Source organism: Siphateles boraxobius, unplaced genomic scaffold (assembly GCF_051911475.1).
Source record: "Siphateles boraxobius isolate OS27281-9 unplaced genomic scaffold, OSU_SipBor_1 66, whole genome shotgun sequence".
Taxonomy (NCBI): domain Eukaryota; kingdom Metazoa; phylum Chordata; class Actinopteri; order Cypriniformes; family Leuciscidae; genus Siphateles; species Siphateles boraxobius.
Window position 1 is genome coordinate 30,764,321 of NW_027509193.1, and position 20,816 is coordinate 30,785,136.

The following is a 20,816-nucleotide window of genomic DNA, read 5'->3' on the forward strand; positions in this document are numbered from 1 at the left end:
ATTCAGATGCATATCAGTAGGGGTGTTTTAAATAAAACTAATGTCACAAAATATATTTTACTATCCTCAAAAGTTGGCTTTATTTTCAATGTGCTGAATTTTTTTATTATTATTATTATTCTTTAGATTTCAGTGTACAATGACCCAGACATTTCTTTGTGAGATAGATTGAATATAAATGACTGTTACTTAGAAGTATACATGTACTATATGTACATAGTATGAAGTTTGGACATTTTGGATTACGTTTAAGGCAAGACACTACAGGCTACAAAACACTTTGGGCTTTTTTGCTTCCTAATCTTAATTAAGACTTGTGGAAAGAATATATCCAAATTATACAATTTAAGTGTTTATTTCATTACATGTTTTTACTGTGTCAGTACATTTCAATATTAATGCATATCTTTAAAGACTGTGTTTTCAAAATCAAATTTTCTCCCGCACTGAGCCAGAAATCTGCATTTCAGTAGCACTTAATACATCAACATTTACAGTTATATTCCTATCTATATTCTGAAGGTTTTTGCAGAGGTGTTTGTTCATATAACACCCAGATTTATAGAACATTTTATTTCCTAAAACATGGTAATTTTGTTGTTGTTGTTGTTGACAGTATTTCAGACATCCCACCATTACAACAGAATATTATATTATATTATATTATATTATATTATATTATATTATATTATATTATATTATATTATATTATATTATATTATATTATATTATATTATATTATATTATATTATTAATGTGCGTAAGCCACATAACGCAAGTTCTCTCATTAAGTAGTATTCATGAGCCGGAAACGAAAGTACATATAGTGAAAATATAAATATAAATATAAATATAAAGTGAAAAAATAGTGTGGTGTGATGAAATAATAGGAAATCTAAACGCAAGTGGTCAAAGGAGATGCATTTGAAACGCATGATAATACCAGGTGGAAATGGTAATATGTCTTGGCTGACAATTTGTGATCAGATCACCGAAAACACATCTTAATACAGTTGATAACAGGACTTCTCTCTTGCACGCTCGATTGCGGGGATATTGTCAATGTTATATGTGAATAAAAGAATAAGTTCAATCTGTTCATCATATAAAGCCATTGTATTGAAGTCTTAAATTCTTGATTAATATGGATTAGTTATACAATCTCTTTATGGACTTTTTGAAGCATCAAAGTGGTGGTTGAGTAGACTGTCAATGGAGAGACAGCAGAAATATCACAGATATTATTTAAAATATCTTGATTTGTGTTTCAAAGATGAATGAAGGTCTTACGAGTTTGGAATGACATGAGGGTTAGTACATGATGACAATTTATTTTTATTTTTGCATCAACGATTCCTTTAACTTGCCCTAACCTGGCTATTTGTGTGCATGTGAAAACATTTACATGTCCTTGTATTCCAAAAACCAGGATTTCTAATGGTTCGTACCTCAAAAACTTCCTCATCTAGTAGCCGTGTCCCGAAAACAACAATTCCGTCAGTGCTGACCATAGGGTTGTCTCCGCGCATTAATTCCAGCGTCTGCACCTTCTTACAGTCCAGGTGGAGAGTAACAGATTTGCCCTCCACGCTGTAGGCTATCCGATGCCATCTGAGAAGAGACGACAACAGGGTTAATCGGTGTCAACAACAGCAGAGCTTTATCACAGTGCTAACCCAGGGAAATGATATTGACTGATCTTCCAGGAGCATGGCTATTAGAGGTGGATTATGGGTCGTGTAAATGTGAAAGAACACTCTATATATTGGCACACTGACACTGCGGTACCATCGCCACATTAGGAGCCAAGTTGAAACATTTATTTTGTTTGCAAGAGCCACTTTTAAAGAGCCCTCTTTCTCTAACATATGTTAGGATAAGTCTAATGAATGAAAGGCATGACTCATAATATAGGCAAGAATATTTAATTAATTCCAACATTATGTGACAAGAAAACAGTTCACTTTCCTCTGTTTACACCTAGTATTAACATCCATCTTAGCTGATCTGATTAAAGTGCACAGCACTAAATACAGGTTTACATGCAGTCCAAAACATTTTGTGATCAAATAACTCAAACCATGTTCAAAGGTAGTCAAATTATGAACATATTGTATGTGTAATATAAATAAAAACTAATACGTTCTGACACATCACGGACAAAAAAGAATGACAGTTTACTCACCGATCACGCAATTAATATCTGGTGTAATCTGCAATTTACCTTGGCAGGTTACATATAATCTGACCACCTGAGATGAATATTAATACCAGATGTTAAATAAGGTCTTTGAATGTTTTGTACTCACTCAATCCCCATTTAATTTACACATTTGCATGTGTGAAATTCAATCTAAGTAAGATAGAGTGCAGAAGCTTAATAAATCTGATTTAGTTCATGAATGCATGCTCACGGTTTTACTGTGAACATTTCCACATACATGCTGTTCCACAGAAATTTGATCTTGTAATCGTTAACCACAATTTGATAACCTTCTCTTTCTATAGAGTCATTTTCCTTTTATGCTGACATCACTGAGGCCGCATGGGCTACTGTATAATGTTTACCAAATAGCCCATATATTATTATTATTGGTATTAGCTATTCAGGCAATATTTTGGCACTATAACATTCAGTATAAAAAAAAAATCAAGTCCAACATTTATCCTGTTTCACTATGAAATATACTAATAATAAGTACCAATAATGAGTACACTACATTACGGAAGTAAAAAAAGGGTCATCGCTCATCGTTTTTCAAAGAAATAAAACTACAGGGCACTCCAAGGCTACAAAAGATTGCATGAAAGCACTCACTTCCCATCAGCCAGATTGATTTTCTTAAAAATGGGGTAGCGATCTGGAGCCGGCTGGCCTCTGTGGTCTTCATAGAGGAATACGGGCGATCGGCCCATCTCCAGCCCCAGCTGTTGGACTCCCTGTTCATCATACAAAGACAGTAGGAAGAACTGAGTGTTCTTCTTAGCCTTCACCGTGGTCATCATAGAGAAGTTCTCAGGGAAAGCAGAATCTATTAAATAAAACAGCAAAGCATTATCCACATATTGAATTTACACTTCAGAAAAGAATACAATGGCCTCAAATGCTTGAGAATTTGTGAGAGTACATTTCAAAAAGTCCATACCTGGAAAGAACTGTTTAGTTGGGGCACTGAGTTGAATCTTTTTGTCTATTCTGTAAGCCATGTCTGTTTCTGATGTGTCCTTTCTCTCTGTGCACAGACCAGCCTCTACTGACACTCCCTCCATGTCTTCAGACAGCTCCAGTACCCGTAATACATCGATCAGATTATCTGTACACAAATGAGAGAAAATGAAAACATTAAGTTTCATTTCTAGGCCACCATAGACTACCCTTGTGAAAAAGAAGTACGCTTTAGTACACTTTGGCCTGGTTTTACAGACAAGGCTTAGATTAAGCCAGGATTAGGCCTTAGTTCATTTAGGACATTTAGTAGCTTAAATAAACGTGCCTTAGAAAAAAAACATTACTGGTGTTCGTCTTGAGACAAAACAATGGCACTGACATATTTGAAGATATGTTGCATTCAGTTAAAACAGATCAAACATGCATTTTAAAAGTATATCTCTGCAAAGGTATTTCCAACTTCTTTTTACTACAAAGCGAAGAACGAAAAAAACTTTGCCGTGAGTTTACCGGAGCCTTGAATCACGTTCAGTCTCTTGCACATTACGTGTTCTGTGAACATAAGAGTGAGCACGAGCAATAAGTTGCTGGCTGGAGTTCACTTAATAGCCACAGGTATCGCTAATAACAATGGTTTCTCAATTCCACATATAGCCCCCTTAAAAAGTCAGGGCCAGATTGACTAAACAGGGCAAATTGGATTTCAAAAAAGTGCCGATGGGAGTGGAAAGTTCGGTACGTGATCTACTGACGCACAAATTAAAGAACACAGGGGCAGCGGGATAATTTCCATAATGACCAACCCAAACTACCAAGTGAAGTGCAAAATAGCATCTGGATTAAAAGCTGTTTTATGGGCGGTAAATAATGGCGCAAATAACAGTAAATTGACTAGCACAAATTTCGGGGGAATTTCGCAGAGTACATGGAGTGGGTGCTAGTGAACTGCGATTCGACATTAACCATCGCTCCTCGCTGAGGAGGAAGTCACCAGCCCCGCTCCTTATCCAGAGCCCAGCCTATCATCACCCAGCCGCACGGACAATGAGTCGGAGCCCACCGCAGATGGAGGTATTCAACCTGCCGCAAGGAACGAGCCGGAGCTGATGAAAAGGACCGAGCTTTCCATCACTGCAGAGCCGGAGCCTCAATGAGCATCTAAACAAGTGTGTGAGCCGGCAACATCGTGCGCCGTCAAGGGAGTCCGCGTAGAGTTTGAGGGAATGGAGTGGAGCCCTGCCAATGCTCCTGCCACAGAGGGTGAGATGCTGCTGCACTATTTATTTTGTTTTGAAGAGGATGATCCCCTCCCCTCGCTGACCCCACCCAACTATAGTCCTGAGTCTCAGCTGGTCCCGTCGAGCAAAAGTTCTCCTGTGCTTCCAGTATGCCCTCCCAGCCTTCCTCTTCCGCCTCCTCTTCAGATCCCCTCCAGTTCTACTTCCATTTCGCTGCTGTCTCCCGTCAGCCCCTTGTATCCTCCTCCACTGGCCCTCTGTGGTGAAGATACACCTCAGGTCAGCCGTACTACAGCGCCATCTGGATGTTCGGATCCACTGGTTCCGCCTTCAGCCACTGATCCTGTCACTCCCTCAACCCTCCGGCTCCTCCTCGGTTGGACGTCACCACGCCTAAGCCATGGACTTGCAAACCGTTTGATGCGCGCCATCTCTCCCCCCCTATGGCTCCAACTGGCTCCGCCCTCCCTCACTTGTTCCAGCTCCACCTCAGACCTCCGGTACACTGGTTCCACCACAGGAGATCGCCGTCATGCCACCGGAGCCTGCAGTGTCATGCCTAGCCATCAGCTCTCCGTCTGCGCTCTGGGCTCCTTCTCCACCGGCTCTGTCTCCATCAGTCACCCCATGGCCTTGAGATTTACATCATGGCTCCTCCCTCAACCTACTCCGCTGTGGGGCAGCATCCTGGCTGGTCTCTGGATATCCATCCAAGTCCTACTCCTGGCCTATCACTGGATCCTCCCACCTTCCACTCCTCCATGGACAGTATTTTGTTCCCCGGACTCTGTATCATTTTCTTTGTGTGCTTGCTACCACGTTATATGACACAAATACATATTTAATAAGGTCAGCCAGAAAAATAACTGTAAATGACTATGTCCTTTTCAGTGCAAATTTTTCACTCTGTGTCTTTAGTAAATCTTGACAGTAGTTTTTAAAATGCCAAAAGAAGGTTTGAGCTGGTTTTTAAATTTGGTCCTATAACTTTTAATTTAACATTATTACAAAATGTATTTTTAAAAGTGTACTTTAAGGGTGTTAAGAAACACAGTAGTCAAGAATGTGTCTAAAGTGGCCTTTTATTTCAATAATATTATATTATCTGCAAGTACAGTTTTATTTAAATACAATTTTTAAAGATTTGAAGCTCAATAGAAGTCAACTTTATTTATACAGTATAGTGCTTTATTCAATAGAGATGGTTTCAAAGCAGCTTTACAGTGATAAAAGGAAAATTATATATTTTGGCTGTTGTTCAGCTGAAGTCAGTTCAGTGTTGATTCAGTTCTGTAGCTCTATGGCTAGGCTAAAAAACTTGGCAGAAAAATTCTAGGAAGTCTACTCTGTTATGTGTGTGTGTGTATGGAAAGAATACTAGTTAGGAACACTGCAAGGAATTCGAAGCAAAGAACTAGAGCCTGATGGCCCTGCAGCTGTATTATTCACTTAGCCAAATCCCCTATGGGTCACAGCAAGAACGAACAACAAGCTGAGAGTTTGGCTGCTGTTGGTTTGCTAATTTGCAGCCAGCTCAAAGTGCCCCGATCTACTTGGAAGCTTCAAGATGCAGTCACGTTCAAATCAAGGGCTACAGCTGGATATTGATGGGGTGTCATTATGGGATAGAGTTATGACAGTCTAGCCTGAGATAGTTAAACACACCTGACAGCTGACACCTGCCAGCACCTCTTTCAAAAAAAGGTCTCCCTGACTTCCACTGTCCAATGTTTACAATCAATTGAAACGCATTCACAGGAAAGTTATAAGACATACATTTTGGCATTTATAAATAACTGCTGTTGATGTTTTACTGATATTTTACTGAGGTTCGCCTAACCACAACCCTTGGCATGTGTGTAAGATGCAACACGGACCCTCAATTTAAATTGCCCTCCTGTTTCCATGGCCCTCCTTTCTCTCCTCTGTTAATTAAACATGTGGGAAGAGTTTATCCATGCCAACCAACTGCCTGCTTGAAAAAAGTACTGCATTTTATGGCATTATTTATTTGTTCAGCAGATGCCTTTATACTGGGTTGGCTCAAAGCATGGCAACAGACTTGTAAAAAGGCAGTGCTGAAACACAAACACAATAGAAAACATCAGGTACTCATTTTCAAACAGGGCTGTGTCATTTCATCTTCCATTTATTACATTACAAAGACCTTTTAAATAAACAGTTTCCAGCTCAATGGCCATTGTCTCTCAAACACCCATAAAAGTGCCACCCAACTTTAGTTCACCAGAGGTGAAATGTATTTGACAGTTCAATTAATCTATCTGTGTAACTGAGAGTGATATGGATGATTGGGAAAACACAACTAATTGAGGTGGCTGATGTTTTTTTTCTTTCTATAAACTATTCTTATGCTCTCTTTTAAATACACATGTACACATACATTTGTAGACACATACACACAAGCGCATGCAGAAACAGGTCAGTAAGTCACTGGTGTTTATATGTCTGAGCAGCCATGTAATCTGCGTCAAAATAGGCCCAATTATAGCAGGACTAGCAAGCACCAGACATCTTGACTCAACATCTCAGTCACATCTGTCCCAAAACCATAATTCTGACTGCAGTTTAATCCAAAACCAGTCAATTGTGAAGTCTAACAAAACAAGGAAATTAACCTGACAAACCCTGTGAAATACATATACACAAATGTATAAATCCTGTTTTTTACGATATTTTTTATTAAATAAACACATCCTTAATCATTATAAGAATTTAAAAAAAAAACATTAATAAATCTTACCGACCCCAAATCTTTGAACTGTGTGTGTGTGTGTGTGTGTGTGTGTGTGTGTGTGTGTGTGTGTGTGTGTGTGTGTGTGTGTGTGTGTGTGTGTGTGTGTGTGTGTGTTGGTAAAACCTGCATTATATACCCACTATGATGGGAATATATGAAATTCTTGTCTTTGAGGGACATTTTTGGTCCCCATGAGAAAAACTGCTTATAAATTATACTAAGTGATGTTTTTGGGTTAGGTTTAAGGGATAGAATAAACAGTTTGTACAGAATAAAAATCATTATGTCTATGTAAAGTCCCCATAAAACATGGAAACCAGGTGTGTGTGAGTGTGTGTGTGTGTGTGTGTGTGTGTGTGTGTGTGTGTGTGTGTGTGTGTGTGTGTGTGTGTGTGTGTGTGTGTGTGTGTGTGTGTGTGTGTGTGTGTGTGTGTGTGTGTGTGTGTGTGTGTGTGTGTGTGTGTGCGTGCGTGCGTGTTCTGTCCTGGTAAATCCTACATTATGAAGACAAAATCTCCCCACGAAGATGGCACTATATTAAATCATTGGGAAAAAATGTTTGTCCCCATTAGGAAAACAGCTTATAAAGCTTTTTGAAAATGAAAAAATGCAGAAAGTTTTCTGTGATGGGTAGGTTTAGGGTTAGATGATATAATATACAGTTTACCTACTTAAACAACGTGCTTAACATGTCAATATAATTTGTTCACCAAACGCTGAGACTGATATTCTAGAGGGAATGGTTAAACTGTACAGCACTGTTAAATATCTGCCCTCTGACCTGAGAGAAATTCACATGACAGTAATAACAGTGACCCCTTGGTTTGAGAACAGGAGGAGAAATGCCTCCACTGAGTGAGAATTCTTCAACACATTTCCAAGATACTCACCAACTCAAGGTAAAAGTGTTCATGAATGCTCTCAAAACAAAGCACCCCAGACACACACCGTTATGTTACTTCTTAAGGTAATACAACTGAATGGTGCATCAACATTTATGACATTAAACCAATAACATCTCAAACTAACTAAAATATTCTGTGATGTAAGAATAGCAATATTTGAGATATTGCATGGGAAACCATTTAGACTATTTTGTCTACAAATAACCTTAAATGGGTACAAAGTCACTGTGTTTACAAGGGCATCAGTAGTGGAATAGGAAATGAAACTCACATGCCCAAAATAAACCCTGGTTAAAAAATCTTCAACAAAATAGACTGAGATCTCCTGAGGTCTAGGAATGTTCCTCCCCCATCATCATGAAGGGGCCTGGGGCAGGTGGCTGGACACCATGTTGGATATCCGGAGCAGGTCCAGAAGTAACATGCTGATGCTCTGAATGTCCGCCAAGAGCCAAACCTGAGCCAAAACACATCTATCAGGGGTTGTGAAACCCAAGGCATTGCTACCTGTCTGTTTTATTCACCTGTAAACATCAGCCAAGTGCTGCTCTCACAGATCTACCTGTAGCTATGTCACCTACACCTGTCTGGGTGCGGCCGTCTGGCACGTATGAAAATGCTTCATCTTCTGGGTTTATACATTAGAGACTGCTTTCCAGCATCACCTCAAATAACTGCTGAACAAATTCAAGATTTTTGCAAGTTAACACAAAACTGCAGCAACTGCAAATTACTTTGAATGCTTGATGATTGAAACTGCTCACCCCACAAACACATTTATCTGTGTATCTAGCATTAAAAGGGATAGGACACCAAAAAATAAAAATTCTGTCATCATTTACTCACCCTCATGTCAATCCAATCCTCTATGACTTTTTATCTTCTGTGTTACAAAAGAAGATATTTTAAAGAATGGTCAATTGATGTCCATAGTAGGAAAAATATACTATGGAAGTCAATGGGGTCCGTCAACTGTCTGGTTACCGACATTCTTTAAAAAGAAACTCATACAGGTTTGGAATAACACGAGGGCGAGTAATGTAAAATTTAATCTAAATTTAAACTATAAAAAATTTCATTGCCATGTTTCTGAAAACATTATATTATTTATATTACATTAAGTATATGCTATTAAAGTATATTCTTTACATTATAAGTAAAGTATTTATGCTAAAGTGCACTTCATTTTCACAAGGGTATCCCACTAATGGATAGTTGTAACATTGCATCCCACTGGCCCTATGCAGGGGGTTTCCAAAAGGGGTCAGAAAAACATCAACACAGACCAACTCAAACTTTGAAAATACTATTTTTAGAACATTATACAATTACTATTCCAGTCAATCTCAGTAAACTGTGACTGAACCAGGTGCACTAATATCTGTAACATAACACATGGTGGTTACACTGGCTGCACTCACCATGAACATGCTTAGAGCATCAGCCTTGTTCTCCTGCTGTCTCCGTAGTTCTTATTGTCCTGCATCTTTATTTACTAAAAGAAGTTCACTTGGGATGGGAGTCCTGATTAAATGATTAGCTGTAAAATGCACTATAATTTAAGGGAACTCCCTTTAGTGCATCAGTCAGCAGAGGCGTTACTTTGTTTTAAAAACTGGGTGGGACAAGAGTGTGTGTGTGGGGGGGAGTTGCTAATACAATCCTACTGTATATCAGTGGGTACAATAATAATTGCAGAAAAAAGTAACATTACGATGTCAAGAAATGAATTTCAATAGTAGATTGAGTTTCATTTATCAACATAGAAGTCACGTTTAACATGATTGTTTCATCCTTACTATAATACAATATATTGTCAGTTCCAAGATTCTTCACGTCAGTGCATAAATACATAGATCCGCAATACATTTTTGTGTCCTAATAGTCTGGTGGTAGTGATTTTGTTTAGCATATCAGAAGTCCTGGGTTCTAATCTGCCTTTGTATTTTGTCTCTCTCATTAAAACCAAAGATGTTCATCACTGATTGCATATCAAGGGTAGGGACATGTTTGTGTGCAATTTGTTTTGTGATTTAATTTGAACAAATAGATAGTCTCTGCAATGACGTCGTTAAGCAATAGATTGAAGCACCCGTCTGGCACAAGCCACTAAGAGCACAGTTGCTTTCCTCCACTGATTACAGTGGCACCGAATACTCAGCTTGATTTTAAAAACAACTCATTCCAATGCCAGAACAGTTCTTATTTAACAAACAAACAAATCGAATACTCTGAAAGTCAACTAGTGATGCTTCTTTTGTATTAGGTACATCCGTGCCGTGCGATGAATCATAAAGTGATGGGGACGTCCCACCCATCCCGTCAGGCAGTGTTTATCTTCCCACATTGATTCAAGACCACAGGAATATTTATCACACTGTGATAATGACTCCAGCATTCCACAAAGTTTAACTTGATATGAAACACTATTGTAATTTTACATTCAAGCGGAGCCGGACAGATTTCAGTAAGAGTCTAAATCTGTGACGAACAACATTCATCACCCTTCTGAGGTTGGATATAATTTAATTACTGGTCCTCACCCCTGACCTCAAGAGGCCTGGAGGCTTGAGCCAAATCCTATAGACAGCAGGAGCATTGAAGCGAGGAGAGATGGAACAAAACAGCTCAGACACGCCCCAAAGGCACTCGAGAAACGCTGTCCCAGCCCACCACCCCTCAGCCACGGTCACACACTATAACACTCCACATTAGACAAAAAAAAAAAAAATGCAGTTCAAATCTCAAATTTCCTTCTGTGTGGTGTTGGGTCCTATTTCACATCATTTGTCTTTCAACATACTGTTTTGTTTGTTCATACTTCTCCAAGAAAGCGTAGGATGGTGGTTTAATGAGTGGAAATAATCAACTGATATCTCCCCAATGGACCAATGCTAAAAGAAACAGATGGACAAATTGCTCAACAAAAACGTTTTTGTGAGCTTGGAGCATAAACGTGATTGAGATTTGAGTCCGGGTCTGTTTCATGTTATCGCTAATGTTTGGAAGTTGTTCAGACTGGTGGCTGAATGCTGTTAGGAAAAACCTGGAATCTCCCCCACCACAGCAGCGAACTCTTGCCCTTTTGGAGTCAAGCTCCACCAAACCCACAGTTTGGACGGAAAGAGATTGTTTAATACCATTTAATTTTGCGCAACATGCAACCAGATCCCCAGCTGAAAATAAAAGGACCTTTGCCGGATCTTCTATTTCACTATGTGTTTAATTTTTGATGGCAGTGGAAAATGCATGTGGGCTTAGAGACGGCGCTGTGGAGCACTGTGGGATACTGTATCCAACCCACTTAGAGTCTGGGAACTGCTGAGTGGATGACACTATTGTGCCAGGGAGCTGAGCATCATTACACATCAGTCTCACATTCCTTTGACTGTAAAGTTGGTTCTGTGGTATTTGCTCACTGTGAGACTTCCAGACGGGTCCACTGTACGTGGAACCACAAAGGAAACACCTGTATCTCTACAGTATATCCCTGACTGAACACTGCCAGCCCGGTTTACACATTAAAACACACAAACACAACAAAAAAAGATACACAAACGCACTGGCACATCAGACAAAGCTTTCCAATTTTCAAAAGATCGGAAGTGGAAAGATTTCCCCACCCAGATTTAGTAACTGGTTCAACTTGGTCATATGGATTCATCACTCTAACAGAAAAATGCTTTGCAATGCACTAATAAAAATACACTACATATAATCAGATTTATTATAAAATATGTATTAGGCATGCTGTCCGAGGAGAGGGCCTCAAGTTTGGAATTTTCCAGCAAAGAAGAACACAGCAGTTTATATAGGATAGAGATTCATAGCACAGTCTAAATAACATGACATATTACTAATGATCATCCTTTAATTTAATTGGTTCAATTTTGTGGAAAACAGAATCCATCGACTCCCTCTGTTACTGGCAAAGCAAATTTAGATATCGAAATCATCCGAATCGTCAAAACCAAGGGGTATGTCATGGGGCTATTATATATTTGGATAACTAGCCATTGTCTCAAAGTTTCCACTATTTCAACACACCCACCATGATACATTTTGTTATCAATTGTTAAATGTTAGGCCTGTAAGGTAAAAAAAAATGTTAGTTTTTAAAAAATGACGTGTGCAAGTACTGTATACTATAAATGGAGTATGCTTTGAAATGCTATACGGGCAACTGTGCGAATAAAGTATATTTTGGGCTTGACTCAAACAATGGTGTGATTTCAGGTTTGACAAACAGTGTTCAACAAGAATCCCTTTTCAAACTCCCTTTGGTGTCCCTAGATGTGCTGAAATCTTTGCTTATCTAACTGATCTTTGATAAGCAAATGGCAGTCACTTTGATTAAAACCTTTGACCATCTAATTGAAATGTGAAAATTTCACAATTTCACAATCAGATCAAACACTATTGTCTCTTTAAAGAGTGGAAATTGAGTCATTATAGCAGAGACAGGCCACTCAAACATATATGAATGGTAGAAATCCAAAAACTAAATATGACTGTAGTTCCACGTTACAGTTATAGTCAGCATGAAACTTTCCTTCTTATTGTGATGTATATCCGAGTGAAACGGCTTGAACAAGAAAACAAATGTAGGCCGGGACTTCATTTTGTCCAAGGGGAATTTTTTCATTTAAACTTTCCCCATCACGAATACAGGAGCTGCATGATTAGAAATAGTTGCCTAGGGTAATTATGAATATGGCCACAAAGTGAATTGAATTGGGAACTTTGGTGGAAAACAGCAGAAGAGGAGATGTTTACATGAGTATCATGATGTACATAAGGACACCACTCCTCAGTAAGGATCATAAGCCCTTTGATGCAAAATACAGTATATGGCCATATAGAATAGAGCATGGAGCTCTGCTTCTGTGAGCCAGATGTTTGTATTGTTATTGGATGGATGACACATTTTGCACAGCAGCAACATTGGCCCAAGTTCATCAGCAGCAGGGAGGCATGTCTGTTTAGAGAAAGAAAGGGCTCTTTTGAATGGAAACTCCCATACTCATTGGCCTCTTGTCTTTAAATGTTCTCATCCATACTGTTTCATGTATTTGTTTGTTCAGTGGGATCAAAAGGAACATGCATGGTTGCTCTACTGCAGGAGTTTCCAAACAGGCCGTGTGAAAGGTGAGGATCGGGGGCGGCAGAGCGGGAGGCACGAGCAGGCATATGATATCACACACATGATAACCATAAAGAGAAGATGCAACATCAGAAATAGTCCTCTTAGAACTCAAGGCCTTTGAAGAAGATGGGACGGATAGATTGGATATGAATATGGGGAGGAAGAGAGACAGAAGAATCATAAACAGAAAAATTTGTTCTTTGTTCTCCATGTCAGACATGACAACACACTGTAGCTCCAAAGTCCTACGGTTAAACACATGAAACTCGCACTAGACTTTCTCGGGGGTGATCAGGCAAATACCCGACAGCTGACTCAACTAACCACATCCTACTCCATCATTTCAGGATCTACTGTTGCACCAGACAGGAGTGAGAGCACTACGGCTGTGCATCTCGCGTCTCCTTACATCTCTGAAAATACTGAGATGAAGTCTGACTAATATATATATACTATATATATATATATATATATTGGCCCAAATGCAATGATATGATGTCCCACGTGCCTGTGAGCATATGTATTTCCACACCTCTGCGCAGCTGCTCACGCAGACATCACTCGTCATCAGCGTGTTTCATGCTATACAGAGTTAGACAGACGTCAGTCACGAGCTCCGCGACCGAAACACCAGCCGCCTTTTACAGTTCCTCCTGAACCAAAACAACCAGCTTATGCTGCGTTCACGCCATAACTAGTGTAGCTTTGGAGATGTTCTGAAGGGAGGGTGGGATCTTATGCTTTCAAAGCTAGTTCGCTATTGCTAGCCTCTCTGAAAATTACCTACCCTACCTTTAAGGGATATAGATTGCAATTAAAAAATCTGCCCATTTATCTACAGTATATCCTCCAGCCGCACTCAAGCTGCATAAACTGCACAAGCTTGTGTAAAACCTGATGATCTTGTTCTCCAGGATGATTTGAGGTGATCAAGAACATCTTGAGTTTCAAAGAAAGCAAGAACATCAGACTGTCTGTAAAATAAAGTCACATGATCAAATCACTAAATTTACTAGAAATGTTTTATCTTTTTTTGCATTGTTTCTTTGTTTCTTTTTTTTTTTCTTTTTTTTTTGGAAATTTGAAACTTTATTTGCATGCTTTCTGTTAATGCCCATACAGGTTGTACCACCCCTCACTTAAAGGGACATATGAGCCTTGAGGAAAAAAAAGCAGTGATTATATGCTCTATGTAATCACTATAAACATGCCATTGACCTTTCCACACTAAACATAACAGCAGCATGTATTGCGTAATATTTTTTATGCTTGTTATGCACATAAGAGACCACCATTACAGTGCAATTATGATTTTTTTCTGCATAATTATAGATTAATTTAATTGTATTAGTTATAGACAATACAAAACCATTCTTCAATTGAAATTGCCCCCTTACACCCAGCCTGGTTTGGGGTTATGGTGCTCAAATATATACTACATTTGTACAATAGCACAGTTGGCAAACTGCCCAACAGGTATTTAATCTACTGGAGTAGGTCAGAAAGCAAGCACTCATTCACCTGTGTCTCAAGCCAATGTTAAACTGTTTCACAGCAAACCGACATGGGTCACGAGTAAACTCAAACATGACGTGACAGTCTGCTGGAGAATTTCCTTCCTTGACTATTACAACTATGTGACTACACCTGATTAATGATGTTACCCTAATAGAGCATAGGCTAAAAGGGATGCAAAAGCTATTAATTGGTTTAATAGAAAAACAGGACAGTGTTGTGAATTGTTACACCATTAGTTTAAGCTATTAGATGGGTCACATGCACATGACTACTACCTTAAAGGGTTAGTTCACCCAAAAATGAAAATTAAGTCCTTAATTACTCACCCCCATGCTGTACCAGCCCCGTAAGACCTTCATTCATCTTCGGAACAAAAATGAAGATATTTTTGATTAAATCTGAGAGGTGGATCACTGCTACATAGGCTGCCTAAGGGAATGAAACTTGACGGCCCAGAAAGTCATTAAAGAACATGTTTAAATATTCCATGTGCCTACAGTGGCTCAACTATAAGTTTATCAAGCGACGAGACTACTTTTTTTCCGAAAAAAAAACATAAATAACGACTTTATTCGACTATTCCTTTTCTTCCTTGTGGGCCTGAGACGAGCGTTCAAGAGATTTCCACGACGCATGCGAGAGAACTGAGAAGAGGACGTTCTTCTTCTAATACTTCATGTTCAGTTCTCGCGCATGCGTCGTGGAAATCTCTTGAACGCTCGTCTCAGGCCCACAAGGAAGAAAAGGAATAGTCGAATAAAGTCGTTATTTATGTGTTTTTTTTCGGAAAAAAAGTATTCTCGCCGCTTGATAAACTTATAGTTGAGCCACTGTAGGCACATGGAATATTTAAACATGTTCTTTAATGACTTTCTGGGCCGTCAAGTTTCATTCCCTCTGGCAGCCTATGTAGCAGTGATCCACCTCTCAGATTTAATCAAAAATATCTTAATTTGTGTTCCGAAGATGAACGAAGGTCTTACGGGGTTGGTACAGCATGGGGGTGAGTAATTAATGACTTAATTTTCATTTTTGGGTGAACTAACCCTTTAAGGTGACTTTGTACATAGTTATGGATGTTATATGACAAAACTAGCATCATCTGAATCAGCGAGTTTAATTTGGTAGCGAACCAAAATCAGTTAAAATTAATAGAAAAGTAAAATCTGATCAGACAAGGAAAACGTCTCTTCTACTGGACACAAAGATTGTGCAGGCAGTGTAGTTGATGTGAGACTGAGCAACTAATGCTAAAATTGTTGGGGGGGGGGGGGGTTAGGGTGGAGTTAAGAAGGGCCATGAAGGGGTCTGTTTTTTGTTGTTTTTGTTTTTATTGCCACAAAAATAACGTTTTATTTTAAGAAAAAGACTTATATTGTAATTATAAGGAATTATAAAAGGCATGTATTTTTGTAAAGCGTGATTGGAAAGCGTTTTTTTTTTAACTGTAGCCTATTCTGTTTTTTAATTCTGAAGACAGCTGCAACGCACAGAATAAATCACGCAAAAATTAATATGCAGTCTGGAGTATATAAGTGGAGTAGTAGGCCTATGTTGGATTATCAGCTTCTTTTGGGGGAACTAAAAGCACATTAGTGTCTGTCAGTCATCTTGAAACTCAATGAACAAGTTCAAACCGGCGGAACAATGAATATTCAACATCAAGCTTCCCCCACAAACTCAAATTATTAAAGAAAAAAAATCTAAGTGATGCGCGCATATTCACACGATAACAACATATTCTTAACAACTTTTCTAAAACATTCTATTGACTCGATCCGCATCTGTAACAAGTGCCTAGGAGATAAGTATGCCATGACCCAATGTTTAAAAGTATTATGAAAAGTCTAAAAGCACAAGTGAAAAACTATCGTTTTAAGTTTTTATGTAGGCTAGTTTACCTGTTTGCGTCGTTGTGGTACACAGAGAGAGAAGAAGCGGTACAATCGCGCAGACCGCAGTGTCCTTCAGCCGCCTCATGTTCAGGACCCGTTACCTCCACTCACGCGCTTTATCAACACCAGGAGATTACGACTGATAAAGCACAAGCCAAAAGCGAAGAGAGAAAGAGAGAGACAAGTGCTCCGGTCTGTAGTTGCACAAGATGGAGAGGCTTTTTTCTCTGAGTATCCTCCTCTCCTCCAAGACCGTTAAGCTCTGTCCCTCTCATTCAGTTTCTGCCTCCTCTCACTCCTTTCCAAACTCTCCCACGTCCCCTCCTCTCCCTCCAATGATGCGTTTATCTCCAGACTCCGATGTTTAACTGTGCCCCATAAGACACGTGTCAGAAATTGGATGTGATATGACGTTGCTTGTGTTTATACCATAATACAAATACAGTGAAGTTTTAAAGTAACAGGGAAAAAAAATCTTAAACTACAGCCTAAACTGATTTACAAGTCTAGTCTTACTGGTTTAAGAGAGGATTTGGAACCTTTTCTGTTGGTCAGACCATCTTTAAAAGGCTATAACCAGCTTAATCCAGCTAAAACCAGCAAACCAGCTTAGGCTGGTTTAATGTTTTTTTTTTTTTTCCCAGCATTGAATAAATAGCTATTTTATTCAGAAATTCAAAAGAATAAATAAGATTAATACACAACAGAAAAACAAAACAAAGAAACAAAGGAAATCGTAGGCTACTCTGAAGTCTGGCAGCTGGTTTTTGACGCTCCTTTGGCTTCCATTTCCATATCGCATTCAATTTAAAATTGTACTTTTCACTTAGCTATAAGGCTCTCCATTATCTAGCACCTTCATATTTGTGTGAACTACTTCATATGTATTCACCTACTCGATCTATATTAGGTCTTCTTCACTGTAAAATCAAATTAGTTGGACTTACTTAAAAAAAGCATGCAAACCGATTGCCTTAAAAAAACAAGTAGAGTGAAATAGGAATAGTATGTGGTACTGACAAATGCTTAGTTTGTATAGGTCACTTACACAAAAGTTCTAGCAACTAAAAAAAACAGTAGAGAGTACTTGATAATTTACTTTAAATTAAAATTAAATTGTTACCATTTTGCAGGCTGAATGTTGAAGTCTGTGTGACCCAAGTATGATCATTTGCAAGATTGTCACAAATATAGAAGGATTAAATAAACCCAATTAAAAGTTTCACAAGCTGTTTAGGACATAAGTGTTAGCAGCAAGATTATAAAATATCATTAATTGACATGAAATAAGGTATGTTATACATCATTCACACATATATATATATATATATATATATATATATATATATATATATATATATATATATATACACAATCATACATTACTTCTATTCCTTTGAAACCGAATTACTGATTTCTTGTTGCATCACTGGATCATGGGAAGAGAATTACAATAGAATAAATTAAGTTCCAAGTGCCCAACCAAAGGGTACAATAATTGCCACAATGGTGACTAAAACATTTTTAGAAAAATCAACATCAATTTATGAAGTCAGCTTATGATGTTCTCTCAAATTTTTCAGTTGTATTGACAATTCAACATAGAAGATGACTTTGGGAAATGAGTGAATGCAAACAGAGAAAAAGAACTGCAGAAGTGGAGGAAATGAGTGAAAAGTCCATTAAGATTTTCCCCACCTCAAAAACCAAACTCAAACTTATCAATGAATCTTAACTTGGGTTTTCTGAGTAAACAAAGCACTGTATGTGAATAGTACAGATTACTAGATTTTTACAATTAAGTGACATTAAGTAAAGTTAACTAAAAAGTGGTAGTTAGAATCACTGTTGGATTTTACAGTGTTCTACTACAACTCTAGTTAAAACAATTTTTTAGATTAGCTTATTCTGATTGACATTGCCTTTGTGTATTTTTATTTAATTGTTTGTGTATTTTATTGTTTGTAAGGTGTCCTTGAGTGTCTTGAAAGGCGTGCATAAATAAAATGAATTATTATTTCTGTTCTGTTGGCAAAAGTGGTTACATTGATGCATTTTCATGAAACTCGCAGGATAAATGCCACACTGTAAAATCCAACAGTTGTTCTAACTAACACTTTTTGCGAAACTCAATAAAATTTTACAAGAGTAGCCTCACCCCTGACACGATGTATGACGTAGGATGTACACTCAAAAAAATAATTCATTGGATGAACTCAATTAAGTTGTGGGCAGGATTTCCATCCAATAAATATATGTAGCCCCAACTCAAACTGAGTACATCCATTCAACAGAATGTAAATTAGTTAACCTGACTCATTTGTATCAAATAGATGCAAAAGAATATAAATGAGTGACTTGATTAACTTATTTCTATCAAATACTTATTACTAACCAGACTGACTTTATTTCTGTCAGATGTCTACAAAAGTTTTATTGAAAATTAACAGGGGTTTATAACTATGTTTTCCATTTAAAGTTACCATAACAGTGATTAGTGTTTCCATTAGTTGGGCTCTTAACTCTTATTATATCTATTGTCTTTTTAGGCTGCTGTGACAGTGTGTTTGTTAAACACATTTCTTTTTAAAAGTTTTCGTTTTAGACTAAAGCAATCAGCCCCTTGAAGCCGTGATTTACAGTGAATTAGATCTCCTCTCTGCGTCGTGCCTAACAACACCCAGGGGCGTCATGCAAGCCAAAATTCTGGGGGGGCACAATCGGAGGCAATTGTTTTCTGACGGTTAGACTAGGCTAGCTATCGATAACTTTACACTGACACAACTTAAGTTAATGCTCTGAATTCACAGCTAATATCAAATCCATAACTTTTTGATCAAGTTAAAATTTCCAGGTCAACCACAAATAATCCCACTACCTTTTAATATCATCCGATAACTAATTCAATGCCGATTTGTTGCTTTGCCCACTTACCACTTCAAGACCATCTGTAAAGCATTGCCAGCTCAACGTGCGAGACGAGTTGCTTGAACATACACAGAAAAGATTGTAGAGCGCTGATTTGATATACACAGACACCATATTAGGAAAAGGGGTTGGGCGGATGCTGACTGATTTATTACACATCCAGAAGAAATACATTTGAGTCGTTGTAGGCTCTGGTAATTATGGAGCATAATAGGAATAAAGTTGTGACAAAAAAATTATCACGGAGGAAAAATCTGAGGGGGCACTTTGAATGGGCATGACGCCACTGACAACACCCCTTAGCTGTAAAACACGGCTTCAAGGGGCTTATTGCTTTTATAAAACGGTTACTCCGTAAAAATATTAATTTTAACATTTATTTTATTCATAAAATAAACAGCAACAAAAAATAAAACGTTATAAAATATTTATTCCTCCGCCAAGCAATGTAGTTTCAAAGAGGTTGCCAAGCAACATATGCAGCAACAAAGAATCACAAACAGCAGTTGCGCAGTAATACTATTGTGATTTGGTCACAGGTGTATGTTTGCTGAGTAATGCTGAGTAATTTACAACGAACACGGCTCAATCAATCAGAATCAAGGCCCGGAACTCCCCAGGCAGCAACATAGTGTCGGCCCAGATCCGGCCCAGATCCGGGCTTTGTGGATTCCAGGTGTACCAGATGTGGGCCAGATCTGGGCCGATACTATGTTGGTGTCTGGGATCCGTTTTATAATTCTAATTCGTATTAGAATTAGAATTCTAATCGATTAGAAATCGATTAGAATTCGTATGCTGCTTTGTTTTTCTCTATCCTCAGCACTTCCACGTTAGTCATTGCGTCATGCATCGGGTCAGAGGTCACGCTTCTGCCACAAATCACTGCGTACGGCCATCTGCCGGAAGCTAGTTATAATAGCTAATATAGTTTTAAATATAAATTATTCTTACAAAAACCCATCGCTACGCTTCCAAAGGCCTTTATTACCACTCTGGAGCTGTATGGATTATTTTTTATGATGGATGGATGCATTTTTTTGGGCTTCAAAATCCCAAAAAATATAACTCTGAGTTTGTTCGTCTGAAAGAAGATATACACCTTGGATGGCTTGAGGGTGAGTAAATCATGGTATACTTTTGATTTTTGGGTGAATTATCCCTTTAAGGCAATCAGTTTGAATGCTTCTTTTTCTTTCTTTTTTTTAAGTAAGACAAACTGATTAGATTTTACAGTGCATAAGTGTGTCCAAGCCTTGAAC

General features: G+C 38.3%; 1 protein-coding gene across 2 annotated transcripts in view; it reads right to left on the reverse strand.

Moving 5' to 3' along the window:
- Positions 1-16,948, reverse strand: part of col5a3a (collagen, type V, alpha 3a) — a 66,274-nt gene extending 49,326 nt beyond the window's left edge. The window contains exons 1-4 of one of the 2 annotated variants that reach the window (XM_077213429.1): positions 16,633-16,948; positions 3,147-3,314; positions 2,819-3,032; positions 1,449-1,611 (exon numbers count right to left, since the gene is read on the reverse strand). In XM_077213429.1, the coding sequence (XP_077069544.1) occupies positions 1,449-1,611; positions 2,819-3,032; positions 3,147-3,314; positions 16,633-16,711 (624 nt within the window). In that variant the 5' untranslated portion in view covers positions 16,712-16,948. The remainder of the gene's footprint in view (positions 1-1,448; positions 1,612-2,818; positions 3,033-3,146; positions 3,315-16,632) is intronic. The other variant, XM_077213430.1, reaches the window with a different exon arrangement.
- Between the last annotated feature and the right edge of the window lie 3,868 nt (positions 16,949-20,816).